The sequence below is a fragment of the Tachypleus tridentatus genome, chromosome 10 (genome assembly GCF_004210375.1).
Source record: "Tachypleus tridentatus isolate NWPU-2018 chromosome 10, ASM421037v1, whole genome shotgun sequence".
Lineage (NCBI taxonomy): Eukaryota > Metazoa > Arthropoda > Merostomata > Xiphosura > Limulidae > Tachypleus > Tachypleus tridentatus.
This window is the reverse complement of record NC_134834.1, coordinates 56,403,065-56,427,572: the sequence shown is the minus strand read 5'-3', so window position 1 is coordinate 56,427,572 and position 24,508 is coordinate 56,403,065. Positions and strand designations below refer to the sequence as shown.

General features: G+C 31.8%; 1 protein-coding gene across 4 annotated transcripts; it reads left to right on the top strand.

Annotated features, from left to right (window-relative positions):
* The first annotated feature begins 558 nt into the window (after nt 1-558).
* On the top strand, nt 559-18,419 carry LOC143229344 (XK-related protein 8-like). 4 transcript variants are annotated; one of them, XM_076461547.1, is made up of 5 exons: nt 559-767; nt 10,429-11,083; nt 16,428-16,651; nt 17,082-17,365; nt 18,282-18,419. In XM_076461547.1, exons 2-4 carry the CDS (start codon nt 10,440-10,442, stop codon nt 17,270-17,272), a joined length of 1,059 nt encoding a protein of 352 aa, XP_076317662.1. In that variant the 5' UTR covers nt 559-767; nt 10,429-10,439; the 3' UTR covers nt 17,273-17,365; nt 18,282-18,419. The 4 variants fall into 4 exon arrangements, with proteins under 4 accessions (XP_076317662.1, XP_076317661.1, XP_076317665.1 ...); XM_076461546.1 differs by lacking the exon at nt 559-767 and adding an exon at nt 778-1,051; XM_076461550.1 differs by lacking the exon at nt 559-767 and adding an exon at nt 1,117-1,409.
* Nucleotides 18,420-24,508: the final 6,089 nt, after the last annotated feature.

The window sequence follows — 24,508 nt, the reverse complement described above, 5'->3', positions numbered from 1 at the left end:
CCGTCCCTAATTTAGCAGTGTAAGACTAGAGGGAAGGCAGCTAGTCATTACCACCCACCGCCAACTCTTGGGCTACTCTTTTACCAACGAATAATGTGATTGACCGTCACATTATAACGCCCCCACGGCTGAAAGGGCGAGAATGTTTGGCGCGACCGGGACGCGAACCCGCGACCCTTAGATTACGAGTCGAACGTCTTAAGACGCTTGGCCATGCCGAACCACAACCATTTTATTGTGTGTTGAAGTAAGTTTAAACAACAACAAAAACCAAATAAACGACCTTAGAATAAAAGAATGCCAGAAAGACTCAACTCTCAAGAAATTTACGTGAACACTTAAAAAATAAATCAAAACAAATCCAATTCTACTCATGAAAAGCAGACCTGGCAACATTAGCCGTAGAGAACTTCATACTTTTATTCATGGTTAGGGATAGATTAGATAACTGCTCAATGCTCGGTATATGATATTTGAGCAGAGTTCCACATTTATATTTTTTGTATTGATTGCATACCCATAATCCTCATCAGATTTCAACTTATTCCTGTTGGTTTCTGGATCATATGATGATTCAAAGATTTATACTACAAAGAAATATTTATTGTGAATGTTGCAATCTCGTTGAGAGTCTCACAAAACGTCGGTTGTTTACTTTCGATGAAGGTATAATCACGTGATCAAGAAGTCCTCATTGCTGGGCAGCATTTATTACGAAGTACACCTGAATGTTGCGTAGTGATAACGCTATTTTTTCCTCGAAATAGGTTAGTATTATTTCCTCACCTAAATAGTTCTTAGTTAGACAGTTAAACTGTATTTATGTTTTACTTTTATATTTTAGTGAACTGTATATTACTTATATTTTAAGACGCATATTTAAGAGTTTAAATTATCCTTCAAAATAACTTCATATCGTTTTACGAAGATTAACTTACAACGCGAATATTACTACTGCAAGAAACATTTTATTTGAAGCTTGCACACGTTGCCCGATGATAGCACAATATGTTGCTGGCTTCCTGTGGAAAACAGTTGGATATCTTTATAGGTAAGCAGAAAACTACACACCCTCTAGTAGCTCAGTGGTATATCTGCGGATTCATTCCATTAGAAACCGGGTATCGATGCAAGTAAAGGGCGTAGCACAACTCATTGTGTAGTTTTGTGTTTAATATCAAACAAATTTACACAGTGGGCTTTCTATGATTTTCTCACTATGAGGTATCGAAACACGGTTTCAAACGTTGTAATATCGCAGACGTTCTGCTGGAGGGTAGAACAGTTGTTGTTTGTTGTTAAACACAGTGATAAAGGGCTATTTGTGCTTTGCCACTGTGAAGAGGGGCAGAATAATTGGTAACCTGTACAGAATAGTAAGAGAAAGAAAATTAATTATACGTGAAAAGGTAAATAGTAGAAATTAAAAACACAACCGAAAAAGATATTTAAAGATTATTCGACGAATAATTAAAATATATGTGCATATTTATGTAAATTAATTTTAGAAATTTCATTGGATTTTACCTTGATGAGAACAAATTAAATAACTACGGTTAATGATATGGTAGAAAAAAATGGCAAGACACATATAAGTATTAACCTCAAAAAGGTTTTGATACTAATTTAGGAGATTCTAGAGGTTATACAAATAAAATTAGGAAAGTGTAAGGTGAAGACATCATTTTAAATATTTTAACACTAAAATCACTTTGCACTCGGACATTTCAGTGTTAGAGTTAGTGACTAAAGTAGATTGAAAAAGAAATCCTTATCAGAAATAATCAAATGATACTAAATACTTTTGTCCGAAATACTTGTATTTTTTAAGAAAATCGTATGATTTTTCATGAATATACATTATGAGCGCGCGGAATTATAACTTATAAATAGTGTTATTTTATTACAAGTCACAGCTTTTATACTTAAATTTAGTGATAATGGATTTCCCAAGACAAGTCCGTGTAACTGAAAATTAAAATCAAACAGATGTCTAGTTGTAATAATTCGTTCTTCTTTCTATGTTCATTCTCTTTCTGGGGTATTTTGAGATAATTTTTGTAGTAACTTGTCTTGATTCATGACAAAATGTTTGAGGGAACAGGTTTACCACATCAAAACTAGGCATAATGGCGTTATTGTCTAGACTATGTAAGTGTTCTGGAAGCTGAGAAGTGATTTTTCACTGAGTACTTATTTTGGAAATACAGGGTTCCAAAAATACATCATCCTTCAATAGCACAACGGTATGTCTACGAGTCTACAATGCTAGAAACCGGATTTCGATATCCGTGGTGGGCAAATCACCAATGGCCCATTGTGTACCTTTGTGCTTAGCTACAAACAAACAAAATTCATCATAGTATTTGCAAAAGTTGTAGTTTAATGAGCGATAAGAAAACATAATTGGACTTAAGTTTATTTGGGTTTGTGATCTTTTGGTAAACTGTAAATTTTGGTGTTTTGGTTGACCTGTACGTAAAAAATGATAAACTTTAAAAGTAGTAGTTTTTGCTTTTAATGCTATTTTGAGCTGTTTGCTCAGTCTTTTGTTGTATGTTGGATTAAGTTGAGTATTTGATTGAGTAAACTTAGACGTGTCATTCAATATATTTACCATTTAACTTGGTTGTTAGAATCACGATAAGTTTCCTGTATCGATTCTTTTTGAATAACGATATCTTTATTGTTCCTAAAGCTATTTTAAAGCCTTTAAAGTTTCTTTCTGCTGATGTTAGATTTTGTTGCAGAGGTTTTTTGTTAGGTGAAAGTTTATATTCTGAATCTGAACTAACAATATCTTATCATCAATGTACATTGAGATGAAATTATGAAAAATATGAATATATATTTTCTTGATATCCTGGTAGAAGACCTGACCTAGTGGTTAAAACGTTTGTCTCACAATATGAGAATTGCGGGCTCGAATTTGTGGTCAATTCCACTGTTTGTTATTGGTGGGTGGTGTTGGCTAGTTGCTTTTCCTGTAGTCTAATAAATTATGAAAGGCTAACACAGATAACCTCGTGTAGCTTGGCATGACATTCAAACAAAATTTTGTAAATAATTTGTTTATACAACTTCCATTCATGTTATAGACAATTAAATCTGTTTTTCTTTTCACGTAAATTTTATTTCTAATTTCAAACTTTCAGTGTACTAATTTTATGCCTGAAACGAATACAACAGATTAGAAAGACACTAATAGATTTTCTTACCTTTATGTGAGTGAAATTATTTATTTCTGTTTATGAAGAACGTTTGTTATCTCTCAAAAGTAAGATGTAGGGTTAGTAATTCCAAAAAAGTACAGAAACAAGGTAAAAATAAAACACAAAATTATACAAAAATCACTGCATAAATATCCAAATATTTCTAAGAGTAACTTTTATGCACAATTAAATGTTGAATTTCTTTCAGTTTCATGAATTCAAGTTTAAATAAAAGTATTTAAAACTGAATAGTGCTACATGGACTTACACAGTCTTATAAGATTGACTCAGTACTTACCAACTACTAGTGTAAGTATTTTGTATGGTTTTGTGCAACCACCCATATCTTATTTTTATACTTTTCGGCATTGCCATCTTTACATCATAATTTTTGGGATTTTTAAATTCCTCGTTCCCCTCATTTAAACAATTTAATTGAAGTAGGTCAATAACCTAATATGATTTTTATCTCTTATAATTCAATAGTTATATCTATCGCTTGTACCATATCACTTTTGTCAGTTTAAGATATCTACGAGCTTCACCCAGGTTTGGGCTTACCGAAATCTGAAGAAAAGTAGACCATTATATAATATACTGTTTTAATAGTTAAACTGGTATTTTAAACTCGGGTATCTATAAAATGTACATAACTCTCTCAGTTGCATAAATACTTGATCTACTTGATACCTGGAATATTAATTGATTATTCTTTTTTTTTCTTTATTTATACTGAAATTATTTTGGCAGATGTTATGTTAGGGAAGAAAGTCATAAACGGTCGTTATATAAGAAACTTTGCACTGCCACCTGGTGACACAAATGAAACCGATATTTATGAAATATAGAAATAATATGTTTAAAATCTAAGTCACTGATTGATAAGTTGTAGTTTTCTCTTCTACTATTTTCCACAAAAATATGTATGATAAAAGAACAGAATACTACTATTTTTATACAAAATGTAAAACACTCAATAATGGCAATTAGGTGCTCAAATAAGGCTATAATTCAGCTTTATTAATTATTTGTAAGCGTCGTAGGATAAAAGATTGAATGCAACAGCCCTTTTTTCTCACCCACAAGAAACAAACCGCTAGAACACAAACAGTTAATAGACTGCATGCCGTATCATTTCTGGATAGCAATTTGTTTCTGTATGCACTTTGACATTTTTTTGTTGTTCTTTCGTCTTTATGTCCACAAGGGTTGTAGCACAAACACATTCTGTTATATTTTTTTGTAAATTTGTTCAAAGTAATAATTTTTTCTCCTCGATTTCTAAAATAAAAATCATTACGTGACAGAAAATATGAATATTATTATTTTTGAAAGTTACGTAGCTGAATTATAAAAAATCCGTTACTGACACCAAAACAACTTTTATTAAGTTTACATTCGTAGGTCTGTGTAATTAAATAATTTGATAAAAAGGGATCGTGACAAGTGTTTATTACTTTTTTTTTTAATTTCTGATGTTTAGTCATTCATATACTGAGCTTATTTATGTCTGGTATTACAAACAGACATATAAGTATGTTTTCCAGGATTTGGTTTCATCATATTCCTGGGTTACTATTACATTTTCTTTTCTTTTTTTCGGTGTTAAAAATATTAAACAGCTGTTTGAATATGTAATAAAATCCAAACCCTTTTGATTTGGTGTCACAGCTAAAGAACTACTTTGACTGTAATTTAAAAAGGAAAGAAACGACTTGGTACTGTGCACGAAGCTGTCAAGATACAAAACATTGTGAGTGTGTGTGAAGCAACTCTATATTCTATAGTTGGTTTATGCAAAGTATTGATAATTAACAAACAGAGACGAAATGGGCAGTAACACTTGTCGAGAAAATTTTGGAGAATTAATCTAAAACGTAGCTGAAGTATGATAGAAATTTGCTGCTTATTCCGCATTTGTTTGTTCATCACTATGCTTGTGACGTCAGTTTCACTTCCATAGATCATGTATTTTGTATCATATATTTTTATTGAAAATCTTCACAAAGTACAATCACTTACATCTTTCGATTTCAGTAAGACTTAAGTCGCACACTAAGCTTAATATGTTTTTGTTGTATTTAACTGTTTTTATAACTGTGTTAGAATTGTAGTAACTCTCAGAAACTTCTGCATGATAAAAACAGTTTTATCCTTGATAACTATATTCGTATTAACCAAAAATCCGATTAACATTTTCTGTGGGTGAATATTACGTTTTGGATATCATGTGATTTATGAATTATTTTATGCTCCTCAGTGGCGCAGCGATGTGTCATTGGGCTTACAACGCCAGGAACCTGGTTTCGATACCTATGGTGGGTAGGACTCAGATACTCCAATGTGTAGCTCTGTGTTTAATTACAAACAAATAAAATTATTTTATGCTTACGTTTTGGTTGCATGGGGTATTAAGAGTTTGCATCAAATACAGATGATCAGAGTAACATACACTTTTGTATTAAATTTCGGGTAGTTTTAGTTTCATTTTGTTATGTATATGTTTCGCCGAGATAGATATTAACGTAAAAAATTCAGATAAGGAATAGATTTTCAAACTACTAGCTCATAAGTAGTTACGAGTACACTATAAACACATATACTGATTGGCTGTTTCAGACAATTTATAGGATGGTGGAAATGATGTTGTCATAATTCCACGAAGTGAGGTCAGAGGGCGTTCTGTTAGGGGAGAGGTGATATTATAGTCCCATTGTGACTCGCCAGAGGATGTTTTCCTGGAAAAATATTGTGGTTTAAAATACTGTAGGCAAACGATGTTACTTAGGGCAATATTACTATAGATTGATAGAGTTAGAAATGGCAGTATTACTACAGGTAGATGCTATTACGAAGATACTATAGGCTGATTATATTTATAAGGATAGTGTTACTATAATTCCTTATTGTTACCTTATAGTTTGCAGTTCTATACTTAATATTTAATACTCCTACTGTTTTGTTTCTATAAGTAAAATTCATAACATTAAATGAGGCAAATATTATAGTATAACCAATAATTTGCTTTTCATACTTTTACGCAGACCTGCTAACTTAAGCTTTATAAAGATGTTTTAATTTTAATAACGGATGTTCCCTAATTCGGCTACAAAGACTTCAAAAATAATATTCTTTTTCTTCATTACTTAAGGATGTATTATAAATCTGGAAAAAAAATGTAACTGAGGTTAACTTTACAACCTTGATGAATATGTAGTTTGACTCATCATAACTTGTTACTAAGCTTTTGTATGCTACATAGGTTTTCATCAGTGTATGCGAGTAAAATTACAAACTGCAAACAAGACTGTTGACACAAATACTGAAACAAACCTTCAGGTACTGCGTTATGGATCTCAGATTAGTTTCTATGATTTTATAACTGATCATTCATAGTAAACTTGTAAGATAAGTTATCAAATACCAAGAAAATAAAAAAACAGAGTTTTAAATCTCACTAATGATACATAGATCAACTATGAAGAAATTAAACATTGTAATTTTAGTTTTATGTATACTATTTATGAAAGCCACAAACACGCATCACTACGACATTTGAACTTGTTTGTTTGTTTTTGGATTTCGCGCAAAACTACACAAGGGCTATCTGCGCTACCTGTCCTTAATTTAGCAGTGTAAAACTAGAAGGAAGGCAGCTAGTCATCACCACCCACCTCCAACTCTTGGGCTACTCTTTTACCAAAGAACAGTGAGATTGACTATCACATTATAACGCCCCCATGAGTTTAACCAAGTATTACAATTATCCATATATTTTTCTTGTATCGAAGAAGTGGTTTTATATGTTAGTGAACGTGACAGTCAATAAAAGAGTTTATCTATTATTTCACTTTACAAAATATTAAGTGCGAATTCATGGCATTATCGTTTTTAAAATTGGATTCTTCTGAAAGAGAGCTTTTGTTTTCACTGATCTAAACTGTCAGTAAAAGGTATCTCGATTCGTTTAACTAACGATACACACCAATAAACCATAGCAAGTAAGAAAATGACACTCGATACTAACATTAGCTTTAGGATCGCAACTTTATAATTCGGAACAGACCAATATGGCCTGGTGGTTAGTGCGTTCGACTTATAATGTGAGGATCGAGGGTCCGAAACCCCTTCACATCAAACATGCTTTTTCTTTCAACCTAGGGAACATTATAATGTGACGGTCATTCCTAATATTCGTTGGTAAGAATAGCCCAAAAGTAGACGGTGGATGGTGATGACCCAGCTACCTTCTCCCTAATCTTACACTGTTTAATTAGGGATGGCTAACACAGATAATCCTCCTGTAGCTTTGCGTGAAATTAAAACAAACAGACCTATACATTCAATAAACAACTAGTTTATTTAAAATAAACGAGGAAGTTTTTCCCAATTTAAAACATTGTTAGTAATTTCCTTTACAGTAATGACATAAAAAGTATATTAAGACGATCATGTAACCATCCGCAGGTACACGGTACAGCTGTATCAAGCATCATTATTTACGAGAAAATATATGACGCTGAACATTATTTAATTAGAATGATTTCGCAAAATTTAGTAAATTTGCGCTTAAAAGTTGGTAACCAGTGTGATTCTTTTAAAACTTAAGCTAGAAACTGCTAATTTGATTTGCTTGGCCTAATCAATACTTGTATAGAATTCGCCCTATAATTTTGCTACTATAAATCAGCCGCATTTCATCCAAGTGACAAAAAAAGGTCCACCTTTATTTTTACGTGACGCTGTTGTAAATATTTGAGATACATAGCTCGTGTTTTGCGTAAGAGTGGGCCTTTTTGATGACACTGAGTAATTTGTGTTCGATAACAATGCACACGACTTGTATTTAAACTGAACTTAACATTTAATTGTATGTTTTAAAGATCTGTCAAAGTACTAAATTTGAAAAAAAAAATCCATGCAAGCTATGTATGTTCTTCTATCAAATAAAATTTCTATACTTTCAATGCTAAAAAAGGAAGAAATTCTATGAAACTCGGATATTTTATATCTCATTTTTTTACAACGCTTTGAAATTTAATATATGTATAGTAATGGTCCAGTAGATCATATTTTTTGAAAATATATGATAGTTTGGTTTATCAGTCTGAACTACAGAAAGTGGAAAACTATTAAATTATCACTCCTTTTAATAACACACACATATATACTGTGTCCTGTAAGTTGTTTTGTCCGCACGACACACATTGTGAGTTTTAATCTGTACTGAGCGTCTACGTTACCTTGAACTTAGTTTTATTATAACGTATAAATACTGATTAAAATCGTTTTATACTCTATCTTTTACGTCATCAGTTATGCGACTGCTCTTCCACGTTTCAGGTACAGGAGACTACAGACTTACTAAGAAGAAGAACTGACACACTTTCAAGCAGAATTTTGTTTGCCATCTACATAATATCATAGTGTTTGATAAAGCTGGTTAAAGTTTTTACATTGTGTGAACATTTGAATTTATTATTAGAAATATAAAAACTTTTAATTTCTCAAAGTGACTTTGAATCATGTTATAAATTATATACTTTAATATGCTAAATCAGGTGGACTGGATTAGTTCTAGTAGTTAGCGTGCCGATCTGCAGAACGGAATATCCATAGTTCAAGTCTAACTCACCTTCAGATAAAGGCGTGTTCTAAAAGTAATAACAGTGGAATCTGTCTTTCATTAAGAGTATTCTTGTAAGCGACAGATACTGTTAAGTGGTTGTCCTCCATTTAACCAGCAGTTCTAAGCTAGAAATGACTATGTCTGTACCATGCTGTTCATATTAAAAACACAAAACCTATATAAAATTTTAAACCAGTTTTAGAGTCCACTTCATCTGGTTATCACATTGTAAAAAAATGTAACTAAATATTTCTAAATAACTAAATTATTGTGTTAATTCGTTTTGTTTAACAACGTTTATTGTTTGTTTGGATTTATTGTTTACACTTTTTGAAATGTAATGTATTTCATGATAAATCTAAAGTAGGTGTAAAAAAAACATTAATAAAATTACTTTTTAACATTAAAGAAATTGATAAATACTTCGTGTTGCGTCTTCCTTGCCTAAGGTATTATGAAAAAATCATAGCAAACTTTGTACTGAGCTAAATGATAGAAGTGCTACCCATAAACTCACAAGTCTCTCTTTATGGCAAAGGCGACTAATAAAAGATAAAGTCGCTTTAATACTAAGCAGTTGCAGTGTTGAGAGTAGTTAATCAGTGGTTAAACTAATGTACACATACCTAGATACATTCCACGTATTTATCATAAATTTGCTGTTGAATACGAACTAATCAGAAACCTAGACCAAAAACTATTTTAGACAAGGTTAATATAGTGGATTAATTGTTATTGTGTGGTAATTATTTTTGTGGCAAATAGTAGGTTAGAACTCGTATTATTATGCGGTCTCAATCCTAAGTTATCTCCATTTTACCTGAATGTTATACCTAGCTAGGGCTGATGCTCAGTATAAGGTTTGAGATCTTTATTATATCACGTGTAACAAATATCTGGTTATATGGTATTTAAGATTAAATGTTGTCCTCGCAAAGTTACTCATTTACTGTAACAAGCTATTCTAGTCAACAATAGTAACTTTACAGAACGTATATTAATAACGGTATTAGACCATTTTTCAATGTTCTTAAATAAGTTGCCCTGGAAGATGTAGTCATTTCTCGTGACAATCTGTTTTATTGAACAGTATATTATGTATTACAAAACTTATCTGAATAATGATCTTAGATTATCAGTATTATTCAATAAATAATAAATAAATATAATTTGTCTTTAATGATAATTAGATATTATTATGTTTACTGTTAGGTTAAAGGTAAGTTTACAGACTTACAATGCTATAAACCAGGAATCGACTCCCCGTGGTGCCTCCAACTAGTACAGCGTTATGTACGTGGACATACAACGTTAGAAACCGGGTTTTGATACCCATGATGGGGAGAGAGCAGGTAGTCTAATGTGTAGTTTGTGCTTAATTATAAACAAACAAGCAAACTCTCTGAAGTGGACATTGTACAGACTGTGCAGCTTAAAAACGGAAAGCTATGATTTTGAATATATGTGTATCCATACCTTTAATGTGTTGCTGACAGACAGCTATAGATTGTTAAATAATATTTTTACAATTCATTTTGGTCTTCTTTCTTTAAGTAGTATCTTAGATATAAAATTTGTATGTTATAGTCGAATGACGTATGATGGACGAAAAAGATCAGAACGCCTTTGATCATCTTCAAAAGGATGAAGACGTCGATCATAATGATAAATATGATGGCGAATGTTACCTTGATGAAAAACGCCAGACAATCTCTGATCATCTTCTAAAGGATGAAAACATTGCTCATGATGAAAAAAACGATGGCGAATGTTACTTCGATGAAAAACACCAGATGACCTCTGAACAGGTTGAAGACATCGGCAATGGTGATAACTACGATGGAACATGTTACTCTGATGAAGAACACCAGACAAACTCTGATTGTCTTCAGGATTTTGAAGTCGAGGATAATGATAATTATTTCTTAGATGACAAATTGCGAGACTGTTTCTTAACTGACGAAAGGCACAAATTCACATTATTAAACAAGTTAGGCACGGTGGCTGGGATAGTGTTTTTCATTATAGACTTTGCGTTGGATATCGTTGTTTGTTATCAGTACTACAGAAATGGAAATAAAAATTATTTTGGAGTAACAGTAGCAACCATTGTTTCATCATCACTTCTACATACGTTATGGAGTCTCGTTTGGTACTTGAAATTCGAAAAAGGGTTTGTAAGCGCCAGACGATGGATATTTCGTGTGATATTCTTAGTATTTCCCCTGTCTCCAGTTTTGAGGTAAGCAGAAATACATTTTTACTCTAAAGGTATTAAAGCATTAATGTTTGGGAAATTAAATTACTTTAGTTGTCTAATCAAGACTGAATTCAAGAAAGCAGTATATCTAGTGTTTTTAAGGTACAATTTTTGTGTAAAATCTACAGAAAGCTGTTATTACTAATCCATGTAAAAATGTTTGTGGCTGTTTATTTCGGTTCTCCCTCGTGGCACAGCAGTATGTCTGCGGACTTGTACTGTTAGAAACCGGGTTTTGATACCGTAGTGGGAACAAAACAGATAGTTCATTGTGTAGCTTTGTGCTTAATAACGAACAACAAGTTCATTGTGGAAGATAGAAAAAAAAGTTATTAATTTTCCAGTAAGTGTTTAAATGAAACTAGTAACAATATACTTTGGTAAATACCTTTCAAAACTTTAGTAAATATAGAATGTTGTATTATGATATTAAACATCATGTTTGTTTAATTTTAAGTTCAACACATAACTACACAATGGACTATCTATGCTCTGTCCACCAGACATACCGCTGTGTCACTGAGAGACTAAATTTTCCATTTGGTTGTTTAAATATTTATTACAACTACATCAACTGTGTATGCACGCTACAATGATAATAACTTATTTTCTAATAACGATTAATTACCACCAGTTCGTAAGATGACCAGTAGGTTATATGTTTTATAGCTGTTGTTACAAAGTAAGCTGTTCCATACTTTATCAAAATTACCCAATACTTTTTAAGATCAATTTATTACTCGAATTACTTAATGCATTTTAAATCTGATTTGTGACAACTACCTAGTTTTTTTTTCCTTCTACAAACCGGCTAATGGCTTAGGGTTGTGACTTTCAAGCACATGCTTAAGCAAATTAAAGATACAAAATTTTATTGGAAATGGATGAAAGTGTTTTAAAAGACCAAAAGCTCATATTTTCATTGGAGATGCACCAGTTGACTTTAAACAGATCAGAGACACAAATATTCTCTGTTTCTACCAGAAATATTTTTAAGCATGCCAAATGTATGTCCTCCGATGGTACAGTGGTGAGTTTACGGACTCGCAGCCAGTTTGATTCCGGTAGACCCAGCAGATAATCTAACGTAGTGTGCCATAAGTAGAAACCAAAACGTGAATGTGGATATATATGGGACTTGTAACAAGTGACTTTATAGGTATGTGGTCAAAGTTGACTGTATGGATTCCACTTTCTTGTTTCATCTTTCTACGTTAATGATTATTTTATACCTTCGGAAAAAGAAGTAACATAACCTTTAAACCACTAATGAGGTTTTAAAGAAACATTTAGTGCATTGTCAGCCTGGTTTATCTTTGTTTGTTGAACAGATTTATATTTGTCACGTAACAATAGTTCTTGGACCGTTCTAATATTATGATGTAAACAGGCACATGAGTTTTCATTTGTAAATAATTGTATGTAAAGTGTAGTCGTGTTTTATTGCATAGAAACGTGTAGTTTTAGCATAAAAGTAATTAAAAACAATAACATTAAAAATTAAACACACAAAAATTTTAAAGTACACATATTCGAATGAAATAAGCTCACCTTAATTTATTTTAAGTTCATTAGTGTTCTGTTTACATTTTTCAAGTGAAGTACTTACAACAACCCTAACGTATAGTAAATATCATTGGCACTGATGAAATTGAATACGTGAATTAAAATACAATATGAAATTAAGATAAAAGTTTTAAACTAATAAATAACGTTTTAATACAATAATTTGTATATAATATATTCCTTTTTATAATGATTATTTTACTATTTGGTCGGGTCTGGTTAGTGTTTTATAAATTATGACTTCAAGGCTTTATCGTTCAATAGTATCCTTCTACTCGTTCAGAAAATATTATCTCAAGAGTTGTCGGTGGATTGTGTTAAATTGCTACCTTTCTTCTAGGCTATCAGTGCAAAACTCTGTGGAGGCTATACGCACATACTCAATCAAGATCTGCTAAAACATTCTGATAGAAAAACAATATGATATATATATATCATACTAATATTACACATTGAGAATCTTCACAAGAGTTGTGGACGTTATTTTTTACGCTGTATACAGTACATATATTTAGGGATGGCTACAAATTCGAAAACCTGAAAAGAACAACAGAGAGTTAGAGAGAATGTTCCAAAAAAATCATGCAAAGTTAGGGAATATTGTCCCCATTTTATATCAGAACATGTACACACACGAATATCATGTTTAAAATAAAGTCAGCGAATTAACAAAATACGGTTAATAATAAAAACAACAGGTAAACACTGCAAAATTGTTCAGCAAACTTTAAAAGGTCTGTGGAAATTGTTCACCCATATTACCATATTATGTATCCTAACAATAGCTCATTAAGTCGGATGAGATACAACAAACATACAGCCCTCACAAAAACATAATTTGTGTATAATGAAATATTCAGTAGCGACTATTATGTTAAAAACAATCATTGTGGGTTAACACGTGGTCAGACAAGGTCTTACATGTCTCTAAATGAAAGGATAGATATAAGCCGTAGAGGGTTTATTTTAGGCATATCAAAAGCTTGAAACGTTGACTGGTCTTACGATTTAGAGCCTTCATTTGGAATTTCCAAGTTAAATGTTTATCAAAGACGACACAAAGATATTTACAAGTGTTAGAGAGCCGAATGTTAATGTTTCTGATGCGGATGGCTTGGAGAAGAAAGAAGCAACAGAGATCTATCAATGTCATGGAAAGTTAATCACAGCTAAGTGATTTCCGAAAACGTTATGTTATGATAGTTGATGTCAGTCAAGATAATATAACTTTTGCCATCTCTATCCAAGTAATGGAAGAGGTTATGAAGTAGGAGAACAAACACACATTGTAGCAAGTGTGGCGATTCTGGAAGAAAGGTATACTTATAAGGCGAGAATAAGGAATTACAAAAATAAATTGTTCTGTGAAAGATAATAAATCTGGAAGGGTAAATTAACACGAATACAGATTGTCAATCACTTCTGCTAATACTTGAAGGATAGTCCCAGCAACAAACCTTGTAACTATATAATTTTTGCCTTTAGTGTTATCTTGTGGAAAGTTGCGTTAAAGATAATAAAATCATGAGATTCCCATTTCGTAAAGTTTGCAAAGGAGACTGGTTTGTGAAAAACGAAAAGAATAATTATATAATAATTGTAATAAATCTCAGAATGTCTTATATTGTTCGACGTTCATATAGTGAGTCATTGTACTGGTAGTTCCAACATAACTTACATTAATGGAATCATCAGGTTTGTGAGTTAGTTCTTCCTTGAATTTGTAGGAGTGTGTCAGATGTTGTAGTTGACATGTATTGCAAATGGAGGGCGAATCCAGATTAGTACATTGTCAAACTTGGTGAGGACCCCGATATTGTGGGAAGAATTACTTATTAAGACACTTTGCTATTGAATATGTGTGGTATAACAGGCATTGTTATCAACAAAATGATTGGGGTGGAGGTGTCTTAGAAGATTCACTTCTACATCGTTGTTTATAAAGGGAAACACTAAGTTAGAAAAGTAGTTAATTACGTCACCGCAGATTTGCTAAAATACAAATAATAAAACTGGTCCATGAGCTTTATTAAAATATATATAGATTGCTTGCTGTATGCACAAATTGTCTTTTAGTGTTTCTAAAACTTGTTTTTTTCATAAATGAAAGAGTTGACAAACAGTTGATTCCACAAATAACACGAAAATAGTGGAGTTGACAAGAAGAAGGGTATTCTTTTGGAGCTTCTGGATTTTAGTGCTATGGGTCTATATTTTTATTTATATTTTGGTGTAAAAGGATGTATAACATCTTATACGAGTTGGTATAAGTTGGTGTAATTTTGCTTGAAAACTGTTCCTACAGGCTTTCAAAAAGTGAGTACGACACGTATAGCATTTATAGTTAATCTGAGATAGTAGAAACACAAACACGTGCGGTGCAATATATGTATCCGTCGCAGCCAATGTAAAAATGTATTGGCTGGATGAGACGTAGAAGATGATGTAGCTGAAGTGTTTGCTATTTTTATAACAGGAGGAGGAATGGAAACCGATGCTAGAGATGTAACTTTGTATGATAGCAGCTACTACTTTTATGGACTTTTACACTTGAAATAGATCACCTATACACTGCGCTGCTATCTGTACAGTAAAAGAAATATACAATACCAATTTCTCTAGCCATTCCTAAGTTTTTAATAGGGCTTAGTAAAGTCTTTAGAACGAGACAACATTTCTAATCCATCTATCCCCTGCCGATCTACCACAGCAGCTAAATAAGGATACACCCAAAACAATCAACGGTAGAAACCCTAAGCGTATAATAGCCTAGAAAAGTAATTAATTGGATAAATTATTTGTAGCGTATAAAACTTGTTAAATTTAATAATATGACGACTCTAATACCCACCACAATCGCTAAAAAAGTCGAAGAATCGATCTCTACTACAAAAAATACGAATAAACGCTAGTCATAAAAGTTTATGATACTTAAAAATTACGGTTTGAAAGACGAAAGGTAGTGAGGTATTGAAAACAAATAGTTCTATAGTTGTTTTAAAAAACTAACTTGGCAGAAGACTTATTTCCATATTGATCTCACTTTGCACATTATAACTCACAATCAGTAGTTTGGAAAACATTATTTCACAAGTGATATTTCTTCTATAAGTCTTTGTCACATTGGTAAAACTAATAGGAATATGATTTTAAAAAAATCTGCACTTAATGTCATATTTTAAAATAATTTTTCTACCTATTAGATTCGTCATTTAAGCCGATACAAGGATATATATATAAAGCTCAAAACTGGGTTCCAATATTCATGGTGAACACAGCACAAATAGTCCATTGTATAGTTTTGCTTGACAACAGACAAACCGAAAAAAAATACATTTTGTTATAACTCCAACAAGTCTGCTATGGAGAAAACCCAATGTTTGTGAAAGTTTTCAATCGAAGAATTGCCAACGCTAAAATCAGAGGTTCGATTCCCTTCAGTGGACTCAACTGATAGCTCGATGTGGTTTTGCTGTAACAAAACATATGTACATATATATAATATAATTTCAGTATATTTATATAAACAAAGGGTTTGTTTCACATTTCTTGCTTGCAGTATGAAGTAAATTGATTAATAATGCGACTTCTGATTAGTAAAAGCTGTTCACAACTAGAATAATATTTCGTAAATAACTAAAACTGTGTGATTTGTTTCACGTTTTGGAATTTAATGACATGTAAAAAGTCAATGTACTCAATCCTTTATTCCTCTGAAAATAATCTCCGTTGTCCTCATAAAATATATTTCTCTCCTTAGACTTTTCGAGGCGTTTTGGTATGGTATTAAGTTCCAGAGGAGCAATAAAGAAGACGAGAACTACTATTACGACCGCTTCTGCAGTTGCTTCTTAAATGCTGCTGAACTGCGACTGGGTGAAACGTTCATGGAGGCTGCTCCACAGTTGCTGATTCAAGCATTCATCCAGATTAGGATTATTCCTAGAAATGCTTTGTACCCTGCAGGACAAGCATACAAAGACTGTAAGGCCTGATGTATTTATTAATATATCTAAAACAAATCATATTTGTCTTACAGAAAATTGTTTAAATTTCTTCTGATTAAGAAAGTGTTAAGGCACTGTTATATCTGTAGTTAATATGAAAATTTCAAAACTGGATATTTTCTGTAGTTTAGTAAATTTCCAATCTAAACAACTTCAATATCTAATTAGCAAGCATATCAATTGATGTTAAAAACGTTTATAGTATTTTCAGTAGAGTAATAAATGCAAACAAACACGTGCTTAGGATTTGGAGTTCATTTGCATTTGATAACAATATTTAATTGCAATCCTAATATAATGATTAATACTTACTGTATTGTCATAAACAAAACGAGAAAACCTTGTATGTATTAACTCAGTTTAACTTCTAGTATGAATTTATATTAAGATTTCTTCTTGTTTTCCAGTTATTGTGCGACTCGTATCGATATTTTCATCTCTCGTTTCATTGACTTGGTCTCTAGTCTCATATTACAACAGTCTGTTTATGGAATACAGGCTGTGTTTTCAAACGAAGATTAAAGTTGTTATCTTCCTATGGCAATTTTTCAGCATTGCTTCCCGTGTGATGGCGCTCGTTCTTTTTTGCTTCTTTTAGCCTGAAAAGTTTTGGTATCTACTGTGGACTGCGGATAGCTTTCGTAATATTGATGAATTTAGGGAAAGGCGGTAGAATTTTCAGATGCAACTGGTAAACATTATTGTTCTAATCATATTTAATATATTTTTATTATTAAAGATATTTCTTGGTATATATTTTACTGTTCCTCATGTTTAATGAGATTAAGATCATGTTTCTACAAAGAAGAAAGTCAAATCACTTAATGTACCAAAATTTATACCACTGTAAATTAAACATTATAATTCTGAATGGTATCAGCTCAGCTTAATAATTAATGTTAAAAGCTGTGAAGTCGCCCAGCAAGGCTAGATGGTTAAGACACTCGACTCGTAATGCGAAAGTCACGGTGTCGAATCTCTGTCACACCAAACATGCTCGTTTTTCAACCCTGGGGACGATATAAAGTGGCGATCAATCCTACTATTCGTCGATAAAAGAGTAATCCAAGAGTTGGCGGTGGGTGGTGATGACTAACTGCCTTCCCTTTCTCCTTACGCTGCTAAATTATTGACCGCTGGCGCAGATAGCACTGGTTAGCTTTGCACGAAATTCAGAAACAAACAATAAAACTCATGAAATGAAAATTGTATGCTTGTAAGAAAGACAATATTCTGAACGCAGTTGTTTTTGTAGAAGAACTCTGACATTCAGTTTTGTACTAGAAATATTTATTAAATGTAACCCATCACAAACTGATAGAAGTGTTTTTTAAATTTCTAGAAGTCGTTTTCGTGCGTTTATCTACGGGCTATTTCTACGGATAACATTTCTTTGACTTATGAAATTAAAAAGGCATTATATTTTAGAATTCCTGGAGAAAAGAAATATTTTATCAGCATTTGAATGCTGGTTTAAGTTCTATAATGCTTTTCAAAACATTTGTGTTAAATATGATAATTGTTTATGGATTTCAAGTTGTATTGAATTAAAAAAATAAAATATTGTGACGTTAATATTCTAAATGTATTATTCTTATTTCTGAAAGCGATACAGAAGATTTCCTATTGTCAGCTATAAAGGGAATTATTTCTACGTTTTGTTACTTCAACTACAAATCTGCACCCATTAAAAGAGATTGCATCCTGTACTACACAATTACAGCAATAGAAAACACTGTTTTCAGTATGCTGTGGTACTCTCATTCAGATGTTGCGTTTCTACTTCGTATACCATTGATGTGTTTTCTTTTTCTGAGCTTTTCTATTGGAATTACAATTATGGTAAGTCTATATTTTACACCTTTGAAGTAAAATATTTTTATGGTCTTTATTGAAAACGTAATTTTACGAAAAGCACAGAGCCGTTTTGTTTTCTAAAACTAAGTAAATTTTTGCAAACCAAATGATTTGTCTATTTCATCCAACCAGACTTATTTAAAATTATTTTAAGCATGTTAGTATAAGATTCCTCTAGAAGGTACAACGTTTTCCGAAAGATTTTTAAAAATCATATTTTCAGTTGCAAACTTTCGATTATTATGACATTTTAAAACAAGCGAGTTTACCGTTGATAAATGGAAAAAGAAAACAACAAAAATAAATGAATTAGAGAAACTGATTACATATTCAAATGATAATAAATAACAAAGAATGAGAAAGTAAAGCTGTGCGCCGAATAATGCTGTTTAGTTCCAAAAGATTACAACGTTATAAACAAGAAAGAATATTTTTAAAAGTCCGGTTGACGCTTTGGTCCCTTGTGTTGTCATTGTCAAGAAGACAAGTTTTTAACGTTAAAGTATTGGTTATTGCGTAGAGTTTGAAGAAGTCGCCTGCAATTCACTCAGTTAACAAGCTGGAGTCATAGTATTATGGAATGGAGTTAAAATGAAGTTCATGAACTTTACTTTCTGAATTATTTATAACTTTCAGCTGTCCGAAGACTAACGTATTTGTTAATCGCAAATATGAGTATTACCACCCAAAATTTATTATTTTTGTTCAAGCAAGTTTTCAAACATGTTGTAAAACAAAATTACATCAGTAATGTTAAATCCATTATGTATAATAAGTGTTTAGGACTGAAGAGAAAACTTTTACGTAGAAAACTCGGTCTGCTACTAATTGTTTGAACGAGTCTTTGTTTGACTGCAGTATAGATGACATTTAGGATATGATGACATTGTCTCAGATTTGATGAGGATATTGTGTTTTTATGTTGGTTTGATGGTAAAGATTACAGAAGTTATGAGAATCTGGAGTTTTGAAGGTTTTGCACTACCTCTCTGTATTTCTTTAAGTAAAATAATGTATTCTACTCTATCGCATCCTGTACTTTGTAGTTTGAGACTAATTTTCAAGACATATTCAGAGCTTCTATCTGAATCCAACCATATTCTTCAAACTTTTTTTCTATGAAGGATAGATATAAGAAACTGCATGTTTAAATACTTGCGACTCTTGAAATTGCTTTCCAAGATAAAATGCAATATATTACATTATGTGTCTAACTAATTTTAAGTATCAGTAACAGAGTCAAGAACGTGATTACAGTTAAAGAAACAGGTTCACTCCTTATTAAGTTTGAGACTTTGCAACAATCAAGAACTGGCTTCCTCAAAGAACTACTTACATTTGTTCACATGATGAATAATATATTTTCAGAAACTTCTACGCATTGAAAATTTTCAAGCGTCATTTTTAATTTTCAACCATATTTGAAAAACAAAAGTATGTACTCTTGGTGTAGATTAACTAAATATATGTAAGTTCTATGTTCTGAAAACAACAGACACTCACTTGGCAGTAATTTGATAGATCAGGTTTGATCACACTGTGTCAACATAAGATTAGATTAATAGGAGGAAATATTTTTGTTTGACGTTTTATATCTAAGAGTCAAAATACTCATAAAAAAAGTGTTAAAAAGATTTTTTTTACAGATTATGCTTAAATGTTATCTATTTTGTGCTCTTGAAATGATACCACCAAATGTTTTGAAGTTTGTATATATGACTTTAATATACATATTTATGTTTAGATGTTTATATTAAATAAAGAAGAGATTATGGGAAGTCACATCAAAAGAAGGGTTCTTAGGAATGATATCCGAAAAGTAAGTATCTTAATATAAAGTTTTCAATGATTTCCACCTCGAGATTCTTTAGTGTGTGGCCTACAGTTAAACGTTTGTTGTTTTTAATAAAAAAAATATTTGTCTTCGTAGTTATTTTTACATATTTCTCGAATTCTAGGAAATCAATAGAGCTTTAAAAGTCTTAAAAGCGTGAAGCATTATAGGCAAAATTAAAAGAAAAACAAAACAAGTACATCTGTTTCATGAGAAATGGACGAAAGAAAAACTAAAACAAATGCAATCATTATTATTTTCCTTGAAAACACGAGATATTCCATTAAAACAAACAAAACTTTACAAGATACAATTTTCTGTTAACGTTTCGTAAATAAGTGCATCTAATAGAAAAGGTAACAAATTTGAAAAAACTTACTATTTAAATGATATTTCATTTTATTGTTTAATGTCATTTAAACGCGTTATATGGCGTAAAAAATGAGGATATACACGCTGAATGACCATATTCAAATGCAAGGTTTATTTACCCACAAGCTTTCCAGGTTTCAAAGAACTCTTCGTCTGATTAAATCTCAACATTAACTGGAAAAAAGTTTAAAATATATATACCAATCGACTGAGAAAATTACGAAGTCATATACATATTGTTCCTAAGGGGCACATCAACATCTTATCGATCATGTGTATTTCTTTGGGGTATTTAACTTCCCATATAAGAATTTTAGTAATGAATATATGTGTATATAATGCGTATAAAATATACAATAGTATAAAAGTAATAAATAAAACTATAAATACTTCTTGAAAAATAAACAAAATTAGCGAAAAATTATTCCTTCATTTCATAGTGGAAATCGAAAACAAAGGAAAACACAACTTACAGTGTACAATAACCAGTATTTTAATAACATCTCTTGTCATCTACCATTAATAAATCATAAACTTCAGTGGATTATAACGTGAAAAACATTGTATACTGCTGAAAATTGCATTACTTGTTTCAAGGGTAACGTTATTTGTTTTACTAGTTTTTATATTGTCAAAAATTGCATGTGTTTTAATTTTATACGCATGAATTATATTCATTACCAATACTTTTATTCGTAACAAATTTGTGACTTTAGATATCGCAGATAGTTAGTTTATTGAATCAGGTCTATACAACAATGTGAATATGCCTATCACTAACAACATTAGCTTATTTAATCAGGTCTATACAACAATGTGAATATGCCTATCACTAAAAACATTAGTTTATTTAATCAGGTCTATACAACAATGTGAATATGCCTATCACTAACAACATGAGTGTGATCTCGTGATATAACTCGTTAAGTCATGAACTGAGCATCAAGAAATTTTGTCCACTTTCATTAATTATTTCATTTCAAATTTACATTTCTAATTATCGAGGATTTGTCAATTATTATTATTAAATTAGTACCCCCCCAAAAAAAAAACAACAAAAAAACTAGGCAGTTTAGAGGATACTCTAGGATATAACAGTGCCCCGGCGCATTACGTAACAATTGCGTAAAACTATTTTTTTCAAATAAAGCGTTATTTAAAGACCTGAGAGTTTATGGATTAAAAAAATAGAATATATCAGAATATGCAAGTGGCCATCCAATAGAACAGATAAAAACTAACAAATTATATTTTCTCTCCTTATTCAGAACATGAGAATATTTATTAGAATAAACAAAACCTTACAAAAATTCGAATGTTAATATATAAGAATGACCATGCAATAGAACAGATCAAAACTAACAAATATTATTTATTTGTTCTTTTTTTCTCTATTAGTGCGCTCAATAGAGAGCAAAGAAAAAATTACGAAATGTGTGGTTTAAGTGGGGAGGAGTGTTATTTTGAAAATGTTAGGGAATCGAAATTTTCCAGGTGAATTATTAAAATATATGTAAAAATAAACACAACAGTAGGCTTTTTTATTTATTCAGTCACAAAAACCCATATGAACACGAATTAAGAAAATTTGATTAACTTTACAGAAATCGCTAATATATACAGATATAACGATTATACATAAGAAAACGTTAACCTTGATAACAAATGTTGCTATTATTATACCTAAAACTGTTTTACATCATAGCAAACATGAACTAAACCTAACTGAACTCATTTCATTCTGCAAAATAGAAGAGTAATGCCTAATTCTGACACTAAAACCAACAAAAATCACATATTACGCAGAAGTAATTTGACTGATTATACATATGGAGTCTCCAAATGTACTTTTAGATATTTATCTAATCCTTCTGCTGAGAGAGGTTGGTGCTTCTCCTTGAGTTTGAACAACTCGCTACTTTTGGGAAATGAAAGAGTCGTGTCTCTGGCCTCTCTAACTTTTGTGCAGAGCCTATCTTGCTTTTCTCTGTCGCTGAAGCGCTTGAGAAAGTTATTTGTATACTTAGGTTTAGTTAAAGGCCCTCCGAAGACACCAAATTATCTACATCAGACAGTCTCATTTTCTCAGATGCTAAGCTCGACACTTCTTTCTTTGCAAGATTGGACTTCTCTAAATCGGCCTGAGCGTCTGCCCAATCTGACACCAACTGATTCATTTTCTTGGCTTTCTTCTACAATCTCTGAAGAGGAGTGTGAGTTTTAGTTCCACAAGAACCACTGACTTTAACTCAAATGGGCTTTATTCTAGACCCTATAATCAAAGTCATGTGAAATCATCTGAGTGAAGCAGCCAATGAACTATTCTGCCACAAATTCTTGAGATGTTGGTGCATTAATAAGAAAAGAGAAACATATTTTATATGGACCTATTTCTTTTTCCGCCTTACTGTAGTGTTCAACCATTTTCCGGTTGAATATAAGTGGAGAATGTATGACATAGCAAGTGAATTGGGATATGATCAGTCCCATTTTCTAGGGCTACTTGTTCATCAACATCAAAGTAATTATCTGTGGCATCTGTTTTCTGATGCAAGAATATTCAGAACAGCTATTTTAATATGTCAAACAATTTCATCGTTTCTTCATTGTAAGCTATCATATTGGACTTCCAAATATCGTTCCATCTAACTTTTCTGTGTGGAACATTCTTATTGAACTCGTTCTAAAGTTCATCATTATATTTCTCTGCATTCTTATGGTGGAGGGTGTAAACGTTACAGTATTCTCAGTGTGCAACCAAAGGATTCAGCCCGTCAGCAATTGCCAGCCCTGTCCTTCCAAATGAGATAGATCAGGAAGAATATCAGGTTCTAATGTCGAATTTTCTGTACACAAAGTTCAACATATATGTTTCTCTCTCAATTCTTGTTTCTCGTGAAGTCATTTTTCACTAACAAATATTCTGCCAACAAAGGTGAAGGTGATTGTGTTATGATCTGTCAGCTGCAAAAAAATGATAAATTATTATATAAAAATGAGAAATGCAATGTAATTCCCTGCCTTAAGCACTGCAATAGGCACATATTTTACCACGTAGCTATACTTCAAACAACATTTCGTGTAAACTTGAGTTAAAAAGTCTCAGAAATCGGCGAAAATTGAAAATGATAGTACTAAAGTGTGAAAAACGACTAAGTTATGGAAACAAAGCACAATTCGTTAATTTTAAAAACATTAATATAATTTTAGAAGCTAAAAATCACTGGTTTACATCAACAAACACCTGTGATAAATATGGAGAAAAGTTATATATACACTGAGTGACTAAGATTTTCAGATGACATGTCCCTATGAAATAAAACTGCAAATGCTTGCCATCATAATGTTTGTAGATGTTCACATAATAAGAAACATTTCGTAAATTTCAGTTTTACAGTTTTCACTTGTTCCTGTTTTTGAGTGATATTGTCTTTGAAGAAGTAGGTATTCAATATAGCAGATAAAACTTACAAAAGTTTGCTACTATTTTTCACATGTGAGATAAGTGTACCCAGTAAAACTCGAAGTTTGTATTATCCTTTTGTATTCATTATAACAACAACAAAAGCTAAAACATCCAACGTTTGATTATTTTGAATTTCGGTATAAAGCTGCATGAGGGCTATCTACGTTAGCCGTCCCTAATTTAGCAGTATAAGACTAGAGGGAAGGCAGCTAGATATCACCACCAACCGCCAATTCTTGGAATGCTTTTTACCAACGAATAGTGGGATTAACCGTAACATTATAACGACCACGGTTGAAAGAGCG

Bases quoted from the DNA above. Each gene is read 5' to 3' on its own strand.
- LOC143229344 (XM_076461547.1), top strand. From the start codon at position 10,440: ATGATGGACGAAAAAGATCAGAACGCCTTTGATCATCTTCAAAAGGAT. The intron at 11,084-16,427 runs GTAAGCAGAAAT...TTCTCTCCTTAG, and splicing joins CCCCTGTCTCCAGTTTTGAG to ACTTTTCGAGGCGTTTTGGT. The intron at 16,652-17,081 runs GTAAGGCCTGAT...CTTGTTTTCCAG, and splicing joins AGGACAAGCATACAAAGACT to TTATTGTGCGACTCGTATCG.